This window comes from Amblyraja radiata, chromosome 7, assembly GCF_010909765.2.
Source record: "Amblyraja radiata isolate CabotCenter1 chromosome 7, sAmbRad1.1.pri, whole genome shotgun sequence".
Lineage (NCBI taxonomy): Eukaryota > Metazoa > Chordata > Chondrichthyes > Rajiformes > Rajidae > Amblyraja > Amblyraja radiata.
The window spans coordinates 44,072,737-44,089,020 of NC_045962.1; the positions used below are offsets into that span (position 1 = coordinate 44,072,737).

The 16,284-nt window shown below is 42.4% G+C and overlaps 1 protein-coding gene across 1 annotated transcript in view; it reads left to right on the forward strand.

Moving 5' to 3' along the window:
- The window catches only part of ndufs1 (NADH:ubiquinone oxidoreductase core subunit S1), a 48,158-nt gene that overhangs the window by 3,584 nt on the left and 28,290 nt on the right, over positions 1-16,284 (forward strand). Inside the window, exons 2-7 of the mRNA XM_033024347.1 lie at positions 5,202-5,292; positions 8,450-8,541; positions 12,147-12,254; positions 12,721-12,797; positions 13,183-13,264; positions 14,593-14,723. Of these exons, the coding sequence (XP_032880238.1) occupies positions 5,211-5,292; positions 8,450-8,541; positions 12,147-12,254; positions 12,721-12,797; positions 13,183-13,264; positions 14,593-14,723 (572 nt within the window). The 5' untranslated portion in view covers positions 5,202-5,210. The remainder of the gene's footprint in view (positions 1-5,201; positions 5,293-8,449; positions 8,542-12,146; positions 12,255-12,720; positions 12,798-13,182; positions 13,265-14,592; positions 14,724-16,284) is intronic.

Consider the following 16,284-nt stretch of genomic DNA (forward strand, 5'->3'; position numbering starts at 1 on the left):
CAAAATAGCTAGACAATAGATAAGACTTTCCTTCTTGACAGGTAAAGGACTCGGCAACATGGAATTAGAAATATCAAATGTGACCAGTGCAACAAATGATTGATTACATTGAAATGCAGTTCTGGTGATCAGTGGAAGTATGTTTAAACAGAATCTTCAAAAAAATAACTCAAAATGGAGTGACGGTGGAGAGTGAAGTTACTCTTGCATTGATAGACAAGAAAGCAGTGGACTGAATAGCCACCTCCTTTGCTATTAACCTTCTGCGATTCAGGATCGCATTTGGATAAGTGTAGTAAGAAAATACTAATTTCACTTGCTGTCTTGGTTACGCATTTGCTGGCATTCGAGCAGGGAAGTAGGTGCTCCTAGAATGAAGATGCAATGCATCAGTAGTGAGGGAAAAACAAAGTGCTGGAGGATCTCAGTGGGTCAGGCAGCATCATTGGAGGGAAATGGACAGCTGATGTTTCAAGTTTTTGCTCAAGATTCCAGCAGTAACACTCCTTATGTCTCCATTTAATATATGCTTTTGGGCTTTCCAAATCAATTCACTTTTGTACCTTGTTGGAATGAATATACATCTTCCTTGACTGCATGACTTCCAATTGTACCTTAGAGCTAATTATATACTTTCATGTGAAATTGTTGTAATTATAATAGGGCAGGTCTATACCATATCGTAATGTGATCTTCTGCATCCAATTGAGAGAGTAGTCAGAACTTTGATTCAACATCTAGTGCAAAAGATGGCACCTTCAACATTCCTTCAGCTTTATACTGGAGCGTCAGCTGAGATTACACTTGGCCCATCGTGCCTGCACTGGGATTTAATGAAATTGTGGATGTTCTTTTGCCACTCTTTTCTGCATTAATTGCATAAGCTTTGAATCTCTGAATATGTAAGTCTTTTGATCTTTACCTTGACTACCCTTATTAACTCTGCCACCACAATCTTCCTGGGTAGTGAATTTCAATGATTCACCACTCCCTAGATATTTCCTATTGCTGGTGAAAATGGAGTAGCTGTTATTTTGAGATTAAGATCCCTGGTTTTAAATATCTTGACCCGGTGAAATGTCATCTGCATATACCTTGTCAGCCCCTTTAAAAATAAAGATTTCAATGGATCCTGTTGTTGTCCTGAAACATAGAAACATAGAAAATAGGTGCAGGAGGGGGCCTTTTGGCCAACACTGCCATTCATTGTGATCCTGGCTGATCGTCCCCAATCAATAACCCGTGCCTGCCTTCTCCCATATGGTTGGTTGGTTGGTTTCTTGGTCCTCCAAAATATTCCAAATGGAATTTAAACTGGAGGTGGTGAAGGGAGGGCTTAAGATTCCACTAGCCCCCAGAGCTCTATCTAACTCTCTTAAATCCATCCAGTGATTTGGCCTCCACTACCCTCTGTGGCAGGGAATTCCACAAATTCACAACTGTCTGGGTGAAAAAGTTTTCTCTCACCTCAGTCTTAAATGGCCTCCCCTTTATTCTAAGACTGTGGCCCCTGGTTCTGGACTCGCCCAACATTGGGAAAATTTTTCCTGCATCTAGCTTGTCCAGTCCTTTTATAATTTTATATGTATCTATAAGATCCCCCTCATCCTTCTAAACTTTAGTGAATACAAGCCTAGTCTTTTCAATCTTTCCTCATATGACAGTCCCGCCATCCCAGGGATCAATCTCGTGAACCTACGCTGCACTGCCTCAATCACAAGGATGTCCTTCTTCAAATTAGGAGACCAAAACTGTACACAATACTCCAGATGTGGTCTTACCAGAGCCCTATACAACTGCAGAAGAACCTCTTTACTCCAATACTGAAATCCTCTTGTTATGAAGGCCAACATTTCATTAGCTTTCTTCACTGCCTGCTGTACCGGCACGTCAACTTTCAGTGACTGGTGTACAAGGACACCCAGGTCTCGCTGTGCCTCTCCCTTACCTAACCACATTGAGATAATAATTTGCCCCCTTGTTTTTGCCACCAAAGTGGATAACCTCACATTTATCTATATTATACTGAACGCTGCCACGCATCTGCCCATTCATTCAACCTGTCCAGGTCCCTCTCCTACCTCCTAACATCCTCTTCACAGTTCACACTGCCACTCAGCTTTGTGTCATCCGCAAACTTGCTTGTGTTGCTCCTAATTCCCTCTTCCAAACCATTAATATATATGGTAAACAGTTGCGGCCCCAACACCGAGCCTTGTGGCACTCCACTCGCCACTGCCTGCCATTCTGAAAAGGACCCGTTCACTCCTACTCTTTGCTTCCTGTCTGCCAACCAATTTTCTATCCACGTCAACACCCTACCCCCAATACCATGTGCTCTAATTTTAGTCACCAGTCTCCCGTGCGTGACCTTAGCAAAGGCGTTCTGAAAGTCTAGATACACTACATCCACTGGCTCCCCTTCATCCATTTTACTTGTCACATCCTCAAAAAATTCCAGAAGATTAGTCAAACATGATTTTCCTTTCATAAATCCATGCTGATTTGGACTAATCCTTTTGCTGCTATCCAAATCCCCCATTATTACCTCTTTAATAATTGACTCCAGCATCTTTCCCACCACCGAAGTCAGGCTAACTGGTCTGTAATTCCCCGCTTTCTCTCTTGCTCCTTTCTTGAAAAGTGGGATAACATTAGCTGTCCTCCAATCCACAAGAACTGATCCTGAATCTATTGAACATTGGAAAATGATTACCTATGTGTCCACTATTTCTAGAGCCTCCTCTCCCTGAGGACCCTGGGATGCAGACCATCAGGCCCAGGGGTTTTATCATCCTTCAGTCCCATTAGCCTACCCAATACTATTTCTCGCCTAATGAAAATTTCTTTCAGTTCCTCTACCCCCTTAGATCCTCTGTCCTCCAGTACTTCTGGGAGATTGTGTCTTCCTTAGTGAAGACAGATCTGAAGTACCTGTTCAACTCTTCTGTCATTTCCTTGTTCCCCATAATAATTTCACCTGTGTCTGCCTTCAAGGGACCCACATTTGACTTTGCTATTCTTTTTCCCTTAACATATCTAAAGAAGCTTTTACTGTCCTTCTTTATATTCCGGCCAGCTTCCCCTTGTACTTCATCTTTTCAGCCCGTATTGCCCGTTTTGTTTCCTTCTGTTGTCCTATGAAAGTTTCCCAATCCTCTGGCTTCCTGCTACTCTTTGCTGTGTTATACATCTTTTCTTTTAGTTTTATTCTATCCCTAACTTATCTTGTCAGCCACAGTTGCCTCCTACTCCCCTTAGAATCTTTCTTCCTTTTTGGAATGAAATTATCCTGCGTCTTCCGTATTATGCCCAGAAATTCCTGCCATTGCTGTTCCACCGTCATTCCTGCTTGGATCCCTTTCCAGTCTACCTTGGCCAGCTCCCCTCTCATGCCTTCATAGTCCCCTTTGTTCAACTGCATCACTGACACTTTCGATTTAACCTTCTCCTTCTCAAATTGCAGATTAAAACTAATCATATTATGATCACTACCTCCAAGCGGTTCCTTTACCTCTAGTTCTCTTATCAAATCTGGTTCGTTGGACAACACAAAATCCAGAATTGCCTTTTCTCTGGTCGGCTCCATTACAAGCTGCTCTAAGAATCCATCTCGGAGGCACTCTATAAACTCTCTTTCTTGGGGTCCTGAACCAACCTGATTTTCCTAGTCTACCTGCAAATTGAAATCCCCCATCACCACAGTGGCATTACCTTTGTTACATGCCAGTTTTAACTCCTTGCAACTTACACCCTACATCCGGGCTACTATTTGGAGGTCTGTAGATAACACCAATTAGTGTCTTCTTGCCTTTGCCATTCCTCAACTCAATCCACAGTGACTCTACCTCATCAGTCCCTATGTCTTCCCTCGCAAGGGTCTGAATTCCATCCCTCACCAGCAGAGCTACCCCCCCTCCTCTACCCACCTGCCTGTCCTTTCTATAGGATGTATAACCCTGAATATTAAGTTCCCATGCCAGATCCTCCTGCAGCCAAGTCTCAGTAATCCCCACAATATCATATCTACTAACCTCTAACTGAGCCTCAAGCTCATCTACTTTACTTCTTATACTTCGCGCATTCATATATAATATTTTAAATTCCTTACGCATCTCACCTTTCACATCGGTCCCTATTACACTTGGCCATACTCTCCTATCCCTTTGTGTGCTTTCTTTCCCGTTAATTCTGGGGTCATTAACTAACCCTTTACTTATTTCCCTTTAACTCCGTCCTTGACTATCCCCTTTGACCCTCCCCCCCCCCCCCCGTTAAGGTGCAATCCATCCCTTTTGTACAGTTCCCCCTTACTCCAAAACAGAATCTAGTGGTCTAAGAATCTAAATCCCTGCCCACTGTAACAGTTCCTCAGCCACACATTCAGGCCCTGTATCTCCCTATTCCTGCTCTCGCCAGCACGAGGAACTGGAAGCAAACCGGAGATAACCACCCTGGAGGTCCTGCATTTCAGCACTTTTCCAAGTTCTCTAAAGTCACGCTTCAGAATATTCATCCCCTTCTTTCCGACATCATTTGTGCCAACATGCACTACCACTTCCGGCTGTTCACCTTCGCCCTTGAGGATTTTCTGCACTCTGTCCGTGACATCCTGGATCCTGGCACCAGGGAGGCAGCACACCATCCTCAAATCCCGTCTGTTGTCCTGCGTCTCGCCCAAGAATAAATAAAGTTGGTGATGCTTATAGTATCAATTAAAATAAATCTCAGTGATAACATTTGATAACATTTATAGCAATTAGGGCAGCACGGTGACATCGTGGTAGAGCTGCTGCCTTACAGCACCTGAGACACGGGTTCGATCCTGACTGCAGTTGCTGTCTGTACAGAGTTTGTACGTTCTCCATGTGACCGCGTGAGTTTTCTCAGAGATCTTTGGTTTCCTCCCACACGCCATAGACGTACAGGTTGTAGGTTGGTATAAATATAAAATTATCCCTAGTGTGTGTTAATGTGCGATGATCATTAGTCAGTGTGGACTCGGTGGGCCGAAGGGTCTGTTTCCGCAATGTATCCCTAAATTAAACTAAAGAAAATTTGTTAAATGCAAAGTATAATTTGAACTTAACTCAAAGGACCTCAATACTGTTGCATCTGCCTAACAGATACTATGTTTACCCAAGGGCCCAGAGGTTTAATGAGTTGTACTGGTGCTAACCTGAGTCTTTGTTTACTTGCAGTTCGCAATCATGCTACGATTACCTGTGATCCGTAAGACATTAAGAAACGTCGCCCACTCTGCCAGAGACTGTCTGGGAGCAAAGAACAATGGTAGATAATAAGTTACTGCATGTTTAACACTTTACTCCACTGTTAGCCATGGGCAGAAATCCTGGGGGGGTTGGGATGGGGACAGGGGTACGGGGACAGCGGGACATGTCCCCCCCCCCCCCCCCCCCCCCATGTTTTGAGAGGTGGGTGACAATCCCCCTCATGTTTTGTAACCCAGATTTTTGAAATTCGGTGGAAAACAAATCTCCGCTTTCCGCGAGACAGTGGGGGTGGGACTGATGATTCAGCGCGATGATTGGAAGAGGGAGGTGTCGGTCGGAGGCGGAAGTAGGGGCTGGGACTGAAGATGGAGCGCGGTGATTGGAGGAGGGAGACGTCCTGGTGGAGCAAAGATCATAGAGCGGAGCTTGAATCGGCCTGTTTCGCAGGGCCCGGTGCGGCTTAAAATCAGCCGCGGGATTTTCCATTGCCCCACGGTCAAATTGCTGCGTCGAGGCGATCGATGCTCCCGATGTTGAAGCCCCCACCGAGGGATGGAAGATCCCGCAGCCGGTTTTAAGCCACGCGGGACAATGAAAGGCCCCGCGAACAGGCCGATTGAGGCCCCACAATTCGGGGCGGACGAAGCTGCTGCTGCTGGAGTTTGGAGTCGGTCATGAACCAGGTCAGCTCCCGATGTTATCGTCCACAGGCCCCACGGCCAAAACCTCGCGTGCGAGCGTGCGTGCGCGCGCAGCCACCAAGAAATTGTGTCCCCCCCCCCCCATGTTTTGATAGCGATTTCCGTCCTTGACTGTTACAAACTGTATATGTAGGTAATTACTTGTGTTTTGTGTAGCACGATATAATTGCCAGTTAAAACTATTATTTAACATAATTTCCATCTATTTGTGGGAATTTGTGCATGTCAAGATAAGGCAATATCAAATGTAATTGCCACCATTTGTAGTTCTATCTTGACTTATTAAGCCCTGATCTCAGGAAATCACCGAAATCCCCGAAAAATACATTGTCTGTATTCCTTTAATACTCCTTCCAACTTATCTCTTGATCAAACTTTTAACTACTGAACTAATGTTTGCTGGTCTAGCTGGGTTGTAACTTCTGTCCAGGTACAGTCCAGGCACATTTTTTAATAATAATAATAATAATAATAATACATTTTATTTATGGGCGCCTTTCAAGAGTCTCAAGGACACCTTACAAAAATTTAGCAAGTAGAGGAAAAACATGTAAGCAGAATGAAATAAATAGTAGAGACATGACTAGTACACAAATTAAAGACAGAATTCAATTCAAAACACAATATGAGGCAATTCAAGCACAGATGAAAAGGGAGGGGGACGTGGGGCTAAGGATAGGCAGAGGTGAAGAGATGGGTCTTGAGGCGGGACTGGAAGATGGTGAGGGACACGGAATTGCGGATCAGTTGGGGGAGGGAGTTCCAGAGCCTGGGAGCTGCCCTGGAGAAGGCTCTGTCCCCAAAACTGCGGAGGTTGGACTTGTGGATGGAGAGGAGACCGGCTGATGTGGATCTGAGGGACCGTGAGGGTTGGTAGGGGGAGAGGAGGTCAGTGAGATATGGGGGGGCCAGATGGTGGAGGGCTTTGTAGGTGAGGACCAGGATTTTGTAGGTGATTCGGTGGGAGATGGGAAGCCAGTGAAGTTGTTTGAGGACTGGAGTGATGTGATGCCAGGATTTGGTGTGGGTGATGAGTCGGGCGGCTGCGTTCTGGACCAGTTGGAGTCGGTTGATGTAGATGGAGCTGATGCCAAGGAGAAGTGAGTTGCAGTAGTCCAGTCGGGAGGAGATGAAGGCATGGATGAGTCTTTCAGCAGCGGGAGGTGTGAGAGAGGGTCTGATTTTGGCGATGTTGCGGAGGTGAAAGAAGGAGGTTTTAATGACATGGTGGATGTGAGGCTCAAGGGAGAGGGTGGAATCGAAGATCACGCCAAGGCTGCGGGCCTGGGGAGATGGGGAGACAGTGGTGCCGTCGATGGTGAGAGTGGGGTTATTGATTTTGCTGAGTGTGGATTTGGAGCCTATGAGGAGGAATTCTGTTTTATCGCTGTTGAGGTTTTATAGCTGACAAACGAGTTGAAATGGGAGAGGGGGGGGGTTGTGGGGGGATTTGGTGCCAAGGTAGATCTGGGTGTCATTGGCGTAACAGTGGAAGTCCAGGTTGAAGTGGCGGAGTATCTGACCAAGGGGGAGGATGTTATTTAGAATATTTAATTGTGTTAAAGGTGCTAAAGAGATCTTTTTGGATTTTGATTTGAATGTAGAAACATTAAGGATATGACTTTGAATGAAATTTGCTAACTGCAGTAGTTAGAAAGATGGCAAACTTGGAAATTGGAAATCATTACTGGCATAGAAACTGCCATTCATACTTATGTCTTTCAGTATTTCATCTTGCAAATTGTTAACCTAGCAGTAATCAGACATCTTTGTCTCTTAAGAACACAGTGTGTCAATTTCACTTCTATTGATACCTATGTGATAATTATCAATCAATATGACAAACAACCTTTTGTTACTGCAACCAAACAAAAAAGACCTTTACTTTTGAAAATTTCCAAGGGGGGAATTAAAATGTTGTTAAAATTAGTCTGAAACGCTCTTGCCCCTAATCCCCTTTTCCCCATTGATATGTTTTTTTTAATGTGATTTTCTATAACAAGATATGTCTGTGGAAAGCAAAACTACTGTGAGATGGCAAAATACCTGTAGTTTGCAAATCTTAACGCTCCTTATCCTCAATAGCTCCCTCCTCTGACAAAAAAGTGCAATGCAGCTGATGTTACTCAAGGGTAGTGATGTAGAATAGTGAGGCTAGTGCAATGTAATACCATCAATTTCAGACAAGTAGGAAATATAAAGGTTTATGTCTCTGGCAAAGTCTCTGTCTCTCTGTGGTTACATTTTTCTTCATCAGCCTAAAATATTTGTGGGGCCACATCTCAGAAGTACTTCTTTGGCTGAAATTGTTTTGGGCAATCCTGAGATTATGGAGCATATCATGCTGTATCATAGAATAAGAAAATTGAGATTCTTAGCCAATGCTGGGTCGTTTAACTGGCTATTGAACTTATCTGAATTTTTCCCCCTTTTGCTACTGTGTATTTCATGACTTTGTAGTGATTTGGTCCTAGACCACTAACACTAGTTGCTGCCTTCTCTTCATGATTTCAGTTCGCAGCACTGCAACAGCTGCCAGCAATCTGGTTGAGGTGTTTATTGACGGCAAGCCAGTGATGGTGGAGCCTGGAACCACTATTTTACAGGTACCTTTGTTCCCTATACTGGCTTGGACATAAATGGAGACGGGTTGGTTAGTAACTTTGCAGCTGATGACAAGATATCTTGGGTTGCGAAGGCTGTCAAAGCATACAGTGGGATATAGATCAGCTACAGAAATGGGTGGAGAAATAGCAGATGGGGTTTAATCTAAGCAAATATGAGATGTTGCATTTTCGGAAGTTGAATGAAAGGGGAAAATATACAATTAATGGCAAGACCCTTAACATTATTGATATGTGAAGGGATCTTGGGGTCCAAGTCCACAGCTCCTTGAAAGTGGCATCACAATTAGGTAGAGTAGTAAAGAAGGCATTTGACATGGTTGACAAAAAATGCTGGAGAAACTCAGCGGGTGAGGCAGCGTCTATTGAGAGAAGGAATTGGCGACGTTTCGGGTTGAGACCCTTCTTCAGTCTTGCTTGCTTTCATTAGTCGACATTGAGTATTGGAAATCATGTTGCAGTTTTATAAAACTTTGGTTAGGCCACATTTGCAGTTTTATTTGTGGTTTTGGTCAGCCCATTACAGGAAAGTTGTGGAGAGAGTGCAGAAGAGATTTACCAGAATGCTGCCTGGTGTAGAAGGTATAACCTATACTGGGAGGTTGGACAAACTTGGATTGTTTTCTCTGAAGCATCGGAGGTTGAGGGGAAACCTGATGGGAATATATAAAATGTTGATAAGCATAGATAGGAATGTGGAAGGTGAAGGTGGGGTCATTTGGATGCAAGGTTTAAACAAGGCTCTTCTATGCTCTCTTGGGTATTTGCAGAACATCCCAGTGCACTGTTGTGAAGAAGAGTTCTCTCGTGTGATGTCACTGATATACTGCAATCCACATACAGTGCATTCAGAAAGTATTCAGACCCCTTCACTTTTTCCACATTTTGTTACGTTACAGCCTTATTCTCAAATGGATTAAATTTTTCATCATCAATCTATACACAATACCCCATAATAAAAGGGGATAACAGGTGTTTAGAAATTTTTGCAAAGTAATTAAAAATAAATAACTGAAATATCACATTTACATAAGTATTCAGACCCTTTACTCAGTACTTTGAGGCACCTTTGGCAGCGATTACAGCCTCAAGTCTTCTTGGGTATGACGCTACAAGCTTGGCACACCTCTATTTGGGAAATTTCTTCCATTCTTCTCTGCAGATCCCCTCAAGCTCTGTTAGGTTGGATGGGTAGCGTCGATGCACAGCTATTTTCAGGTCCCTCCAGAGATATTTAATCGGGTTCAAGTCCGGGCTCTGGCTGGGCCACTCAAGGACATTCACATACTTGTCACGAAGCCACTCCTGTATTTTCTTGGCTGTGTGCTTAGGGTCGTTGTCCTGTTAGAAGGTGAACCTCTGCCCCAGTCTGAGGTTTTCATCAAGGATCTCTCTGTACTTTGCTCCGTTCATGCTCCCCTTGATCCTGACTAGTCTCCCAGTTCCTGCCGCTGAAAAACATCCCCACGGTATGATGCTGCCACCACCATACTTCACCGCAGGCCAGGTGATGAGCGGTGCCTGGTTTCCTCCAGACGTGACACTTGGCATTCAAGCCAAAGAGTTCAATCTTGGTTTCATCAGACCAGAGAATCTTGTTAAGGTGCCTTTTGTCAAACACCAAGTGGGCTGTAATGTGCCTTTTACTGAGGAGTGGCTTCTGTCTGGCCACTACCATAAAGGCCTGGTTTGTGGAATGCTGCAGATATAGTTGTTCTTCTGGAAGTTTCCCCCATCTCCACAGAGGAACTCTGGAGCTCTGTCAGAGTGATCATCGGGTTCTTGGTCACCTCCCTGACCAAGGCCCTTCTCCCCCGAATGCTCAGTTTGGCCGGGCAGCCAGCTCTATGAAGAGTCCTGGTGGTTTCAAAGTTCTTCCATTTAAGAATTACGGAGGCCACTGTGCTCTTCGGGACTTGCGATGCTGCAGAAATTGTTTTATACCCTTCTCCAGATCTGTGTCTCGATACAATCCTGTCTCGGAGGTCTACGGTCAATTCCTTCGTCTTCATGGCTTTCTCTGACATGCACTGTCAACTGTGGGACCTTATATAGACAGGTGTGTGCCTTTCCAAATCATGTCCAAATAATTTAATTTACCACTGGTGAACTCCAATGAAGTTGTAGAAACGTCACAAGGATAATCAATGGAAACAGGATGCACCAAAGCTCAATTTTGAGTATCATAGCAAAGGGTATGAATATTTATGTAAGTGTGATATTTCAGTTATTTATTTTTAATTACTTGCAAAAATTTCTAAACACCGGTTCTCCATTTTTTATTATGAGGTATTGTGTGTAGATTGTTGATTAAAAAAATTTGAATCCATTTTAGAATAAGGCTGTAACGTAACAAAATGTGGAAAAAGTGAAGAGGTCTGAATACTTTCTGAATGCACTGTAATAATTGCAAGGATATTTGAGGACCCCTTGATTTCTTTCATTGCCTCTGAAAAATACTTAATTACCTGCTAGACTATATAAATCCACTAGCTTTCTTTCAATTAATGATGTGCTTCATTATTGAATGGGGAGGTTTCTGGGACAAAGTAAGATCAAGGGTTCTCTCAATAGTCTCGAAGACGATTTGGAAGTAAGATTCAGTAATAATGTTTCTGAAATTCTTCTATGGGATCAGAATGGAAGTACCTTACTGCAACTTGTAACTCATTTGTCCATCAGTGCATTAGCTGTACATCTCCCCAATATAAATAAGAAATGATCACAATGTATCAGTGGATCAATATCATGAACAAGTAAAGGTGGAAATATGAACGAGCAAATGGCATACTGAGTTTAATTCAGACAAGTGTAAGGTGTTGCACTTTGGGAGATCAAATGTAAGAGGAAAGTATACTGTAAATTACAGTACCTTAGGAGCATTAATGTGTGGAGAGATCCTGGGGTGCAACGACATAGTTGCCTGAAAGTGGCAACAAGCAGATAGAGTGGCAAAGAAGGCATATGGTATATTTGCTTTCATCAGGCAGGATATTGAATATAAGAGTCAGGAAGTCATGTTACAGTTGTATTAAACTTTGGTTAGGCCACATGTGTGCAATTTTGGTCCCCACATTACAGGGAGGATGTGGATGCTTTGGAGAGGTTTCAAAAGAAGTTCACCTAGTTGTTCTTTGGAGAGTAGTCGCTATGCGAGGTTGGACAAACTTGGATTGTTTTCTCTGGAACATTGGAGGTTCAGCGGTGACCTCTTAGTAATAATTAAAATTACGAGAAGCACAATTGGTAGTCAGAACATTCTTGTCAAGGTGGAAATGTCAAATACTAGAGAGTACCGATTCAAGGTGAGGGGGAAGGAGATTTGCATGGCAGGTTTTTTTTCATATAGATTTTGGTAGGTGTGAGGAATGTACTGCCGGGGAAATGGTGGAAGCAGCAATGATGAGAACATTTAAGAGACAGTTTGACAGGCATATGAACAAGCAGGAGGGAGACATATTGATCATTTATAGGCAGAAGGGATTATTTTAAATTGGCATCATGGCTGACACAGACATTGTGGGCAGAAAGACCTGTTCCTGTGCTGTACTCTTCTATATTCTAAACAAACTTGTTTCTGTTTACAGGCCTGTGAAAAAGTTGGCATACAGATCCCCCGGTTTTGTTACCATGACAGGCTCTCCGTCGCAGGAAATTGCCGAATGTGCTTGGTGGAGATCGAAAGGGCACCCAAGGTGCTGGGAGAGTTTGTATTTTATAATGAGGTTATGGCTGGCTGCAAGTGTTAGAAGATATGAGCAATTGAAAACAATAAAATTAATTGGGGGTATAAGCCATCAGTGAAACAATAGTATCATCACAGGGAAAAAAGTAGAGTTAATGGATTTATCTAGCAGAGAGATAAGTGATTCTTGGACTAGAAAAGAACAGCACATTCAGCATTACGTTGGGATTACTCAGTGGCACCAAAGGATGATTATCAATGAAACATTTTAGGTACATTAAAGTAGTTAATTTGTAACTTTGGAAATGCATTTATTTTTTAAACAAATGAAAACGTCCTTTCCTCGTTAAAAACAATTAAACAAAATATTGGATTTGCCCTTCGTCTAAGCAACAATGTTGAAAATTGTGACTGTTGAGTTCAATATATTCTATTGATAATGTCAACTGAAAACCAATTTAACCCTTCCTTCTTAGCCAGTAGCTGCCTGTGCTATGCCAGTAATGAAGGGGTGGAATATCCTTACAAATTCTGAAAAAACTAAGAAAGCCAGGTAAAGTACGATGAAAACTCTTTGCGTTGTTGTGGGAATCTGCCATTTAAATGTTGCATGTCTGATACTTGCAATTTATAGTAATTGTTAACATTATATTTGAAAGATTAATCTGTATGAAATTTTCAAAAAATATTGATGGGCGCAGTGGCATTTGCAAGGGAAATTTAAAAAAAACCCATTATTATAATCAATTGGAACATAAGTTCATAGGTATGCATTGAAAGGTGTTAGTGGAATACACACTGTTCTTCAGCTAAATGTTGCTTAGACGTTCAGATACACTTTGTGTTTGTGATATTTGCTGTTCAGTTAGGTAACATAGGATGGTAATCATTATATTGTGTATTATACATGCTACACTTCGCTTTTATTTTGTGCACAGAGAGGGTGTGATGGAGTTTCTGCTGGCTAATCACCCATTGGACTGCCCCATCTGTGACCAAGCAGGAGAATGCGATCTCCAGGTACCATTGATACTAACAAATGTAAAACGTTTTGACACCAGGAGTGAAGGTATCGTGGGACAAAGGTGATGCTAGTTTGGTGACTTATACCCGATATTGCATTGATGCTCTATGCTGATGACTATTGTGTAAATGAGCTCCAGGTCCCTTTGAACAGAAGTGTGTCTGGCAGTGGTGTAAATCCCAGAGATCGAACTGAACCCCTTGAAACAGAACGTATCTGTTAAACCTCCCCCTAAGCCATAGAGGAATATGATGGACGATGTATCTTAGACGGGTTCTATTTTAACCCTTGAAGATAAATAGAAAATTATGCTGTGAACCAAAATCTCTAAGGACCTGAGGTACTGATTTTGGTGTTCGAGAATGGCAGAAAGGCCAGGTTTTGCTCTTGCATTTACCATTCTTTATTAGAAATCTTGAATCCGTTTCTTTGCAAAGCAATAAACTGCAGCACATTGCTCTTTAAATATGGTATCCTGTGCCTTGGAATGGTGGGACACATCAGTAATAGAAATATTTGTCCAAAGAGAGTTTTATCAGGGAAGTCTGGATGCTATTCATAGTAGGAAATAAGAACCACTTTCAGAAAGAAAGTTGGAGTTGCATTTTTCTAATGCATAGAATGAGGAGAGAATGCTGCAGGGAAAAGTCATTTTTAAAAAAATGAAACGGTAGTTAAGAATTAGAACTAAGTGGACTTGTTTGGATTTTCCATGAATATTGGGCAGGAATTCAACGAGTTATCATGATGAAACTGATGGAGAATGAGCATTGCCCAATGTTCACGTATAATTATTTGTTATGGTGAGATTGTGCAGAGGAAGTAGAATGAAAATCATCTGATGATGAAATTTGCCTCTGCAAATAATTACACAGGTTGTCTAAATAGCATTTTGTAAGCATCTTGCATGAGTGAGCTATTTAGTAGAGTTTTGTAAGAGTGATTTCTTAGTCAGACGATTAGGTTGTTACCATAAAGTTTCAGGAGTGATGTATTCATATACAAAGTCCTGTGCTCGGATTCAAATACTGTCGGTGCTTTCATCATGACTTCCTTTGTGGCTATATATGACAGGAACCAATTTAAATGTGAAATACTATATTTACAACCACCACTACCAACCGTGTGCACTTTCCCCTATCTCAAGTGGAGGTACCAGCTTCAGTTCCAGAGTGAGCTCAAAATGCAGGGAGGACATTTTTTAGAAGTGAATGTGTTTTGTATCTCACAATTTAAATATTGTCACCTGTTCTTGTTCTTGCTTTATTACGTATCGCTGCTGCCATTCCAATTTGATAAAGCTATCCAATATCATGATTGACAGGATCAGTCAATGATGTTTGGCAGTGACCGGAGCAGATTCACAGAGGGAAAGAGGGCTGTGGAAGACAAGAACATTGGCCCACTTGTGAAAACCATCATGACCAGGTGTATTCACTGCACACGCTGTATCAGGTTAGTGCTACAACAAATTTATTTTCTTGTTCTCAAGAAGTAGCTATTGGTTTTATTGACCTGGTTAATGGACACATTGTGGCACCACGTGTATCAAGAGGTCCGGATTCTGGTATATCTACTGGAGAAAGGATTGAACTATTGTACAGGCATTGGGCATGGCTCAGAGATAGCACTCTTTCTCTTGAAGTTCCTTGTTTCAAGAACACAAAATCCACAGTTATATCTAGGCGAGTAATGAACAAAATGAACAATTATTGCTTTATTGCAGGTGAGATCAGGTGAGTTGTTAAACTCAAGCTCCTTGCTTTATCTCTCATCAAATACCAGCAATTTTTTTCCACCCCAAATTATTAACTTTCCATTCTTCATTCTGTACTAAATGTGACACTATCTGCCAACAAAGCATCAATTTCTATACCCAACTCAGTGGCAGCTAGCTTTATCTCACTACCAGCTCTCTTGCCCTCCTTCCACCTGTGTTCATGATTGTGTTTATAGTTTGTTTGGTTGTTTGTTTGTTTGTCTTTTTGCACAAAGTCTGCGAGCATTGCCACTTTTCATTTCACTGCACATCTCGTATGTGTATGTGACGAATAAACTTGACTTGACTTGACTTGACACCTACTCCCCCTCCTCTCCCCCCCCCCCTCCCCCCCCCCCCCCCCCCCCCCCCCCCCCGCCCTCCCCCCAGACCGCCTGATGTCCAGGTATTGGATGAGTTGACATTTTCTCCCAACTAATTACTGCATGGGCCATATCCATTGTTTTCCATATCTAGGCCTACCCAGATGAGTCTCAGGAAAATGAACTCTTCTGTTCATGACCTGGGAGTTGTATTTGACCTGGAGTTGAGATTCTGACCGTGGCTATTTCCATCTCGGCATCATTGACCTCCATTACCTCTGCCTAGGTATATCATCTGCTGATGCATGCATCTATGGCTTTCTGACCTTGATTTTTTTCTTAGACTAGCCTACATCTCTTTTACAAGGATAAGATTTTCCAAAACCTTTTATATTGCCTCTGTGGTTTTGATGAATTCTGGCTCCCAGGTGAGCAATGCTACAATCAGAAGTTCTCGTCATTGATATCAAATCTATCCCAATTCTCATTCTTCCTTATCTCTGCAATCACTGCAAGCCCTATAATCCTCCGTGGAATCTACACTTCTCTAATTTGGGTCTTTTGTTCATCTTTGAACTAATTTATTTTGCCATTGATGGCTATGCTTTTAGATGTCAAAACACTTGGATCTGGATTCTCTCCTTAGTCATTGTTTTCCTTTACTTCTGCTTCAAACGTCCTTGAAATGTACATATTTTGTTAAACTTATAGTCATTTGCGCCATTATCCTGATATGTGGCTCAGCATGAATAGATTTTGATATAACACACCTTGGTTGTTTTTGATACAATAAAGGTGCTATAAAAATAGAAGTGGCTGGTATAGCTATTTCTGAGACGTTGTCAGGCAAAGTCTCAAAGTACTTCACAATCTAATGTCATGAAAGGTGGTAAAGTAATACATTGCATCAGTAATAAAAGGAGTCAAAAACTGT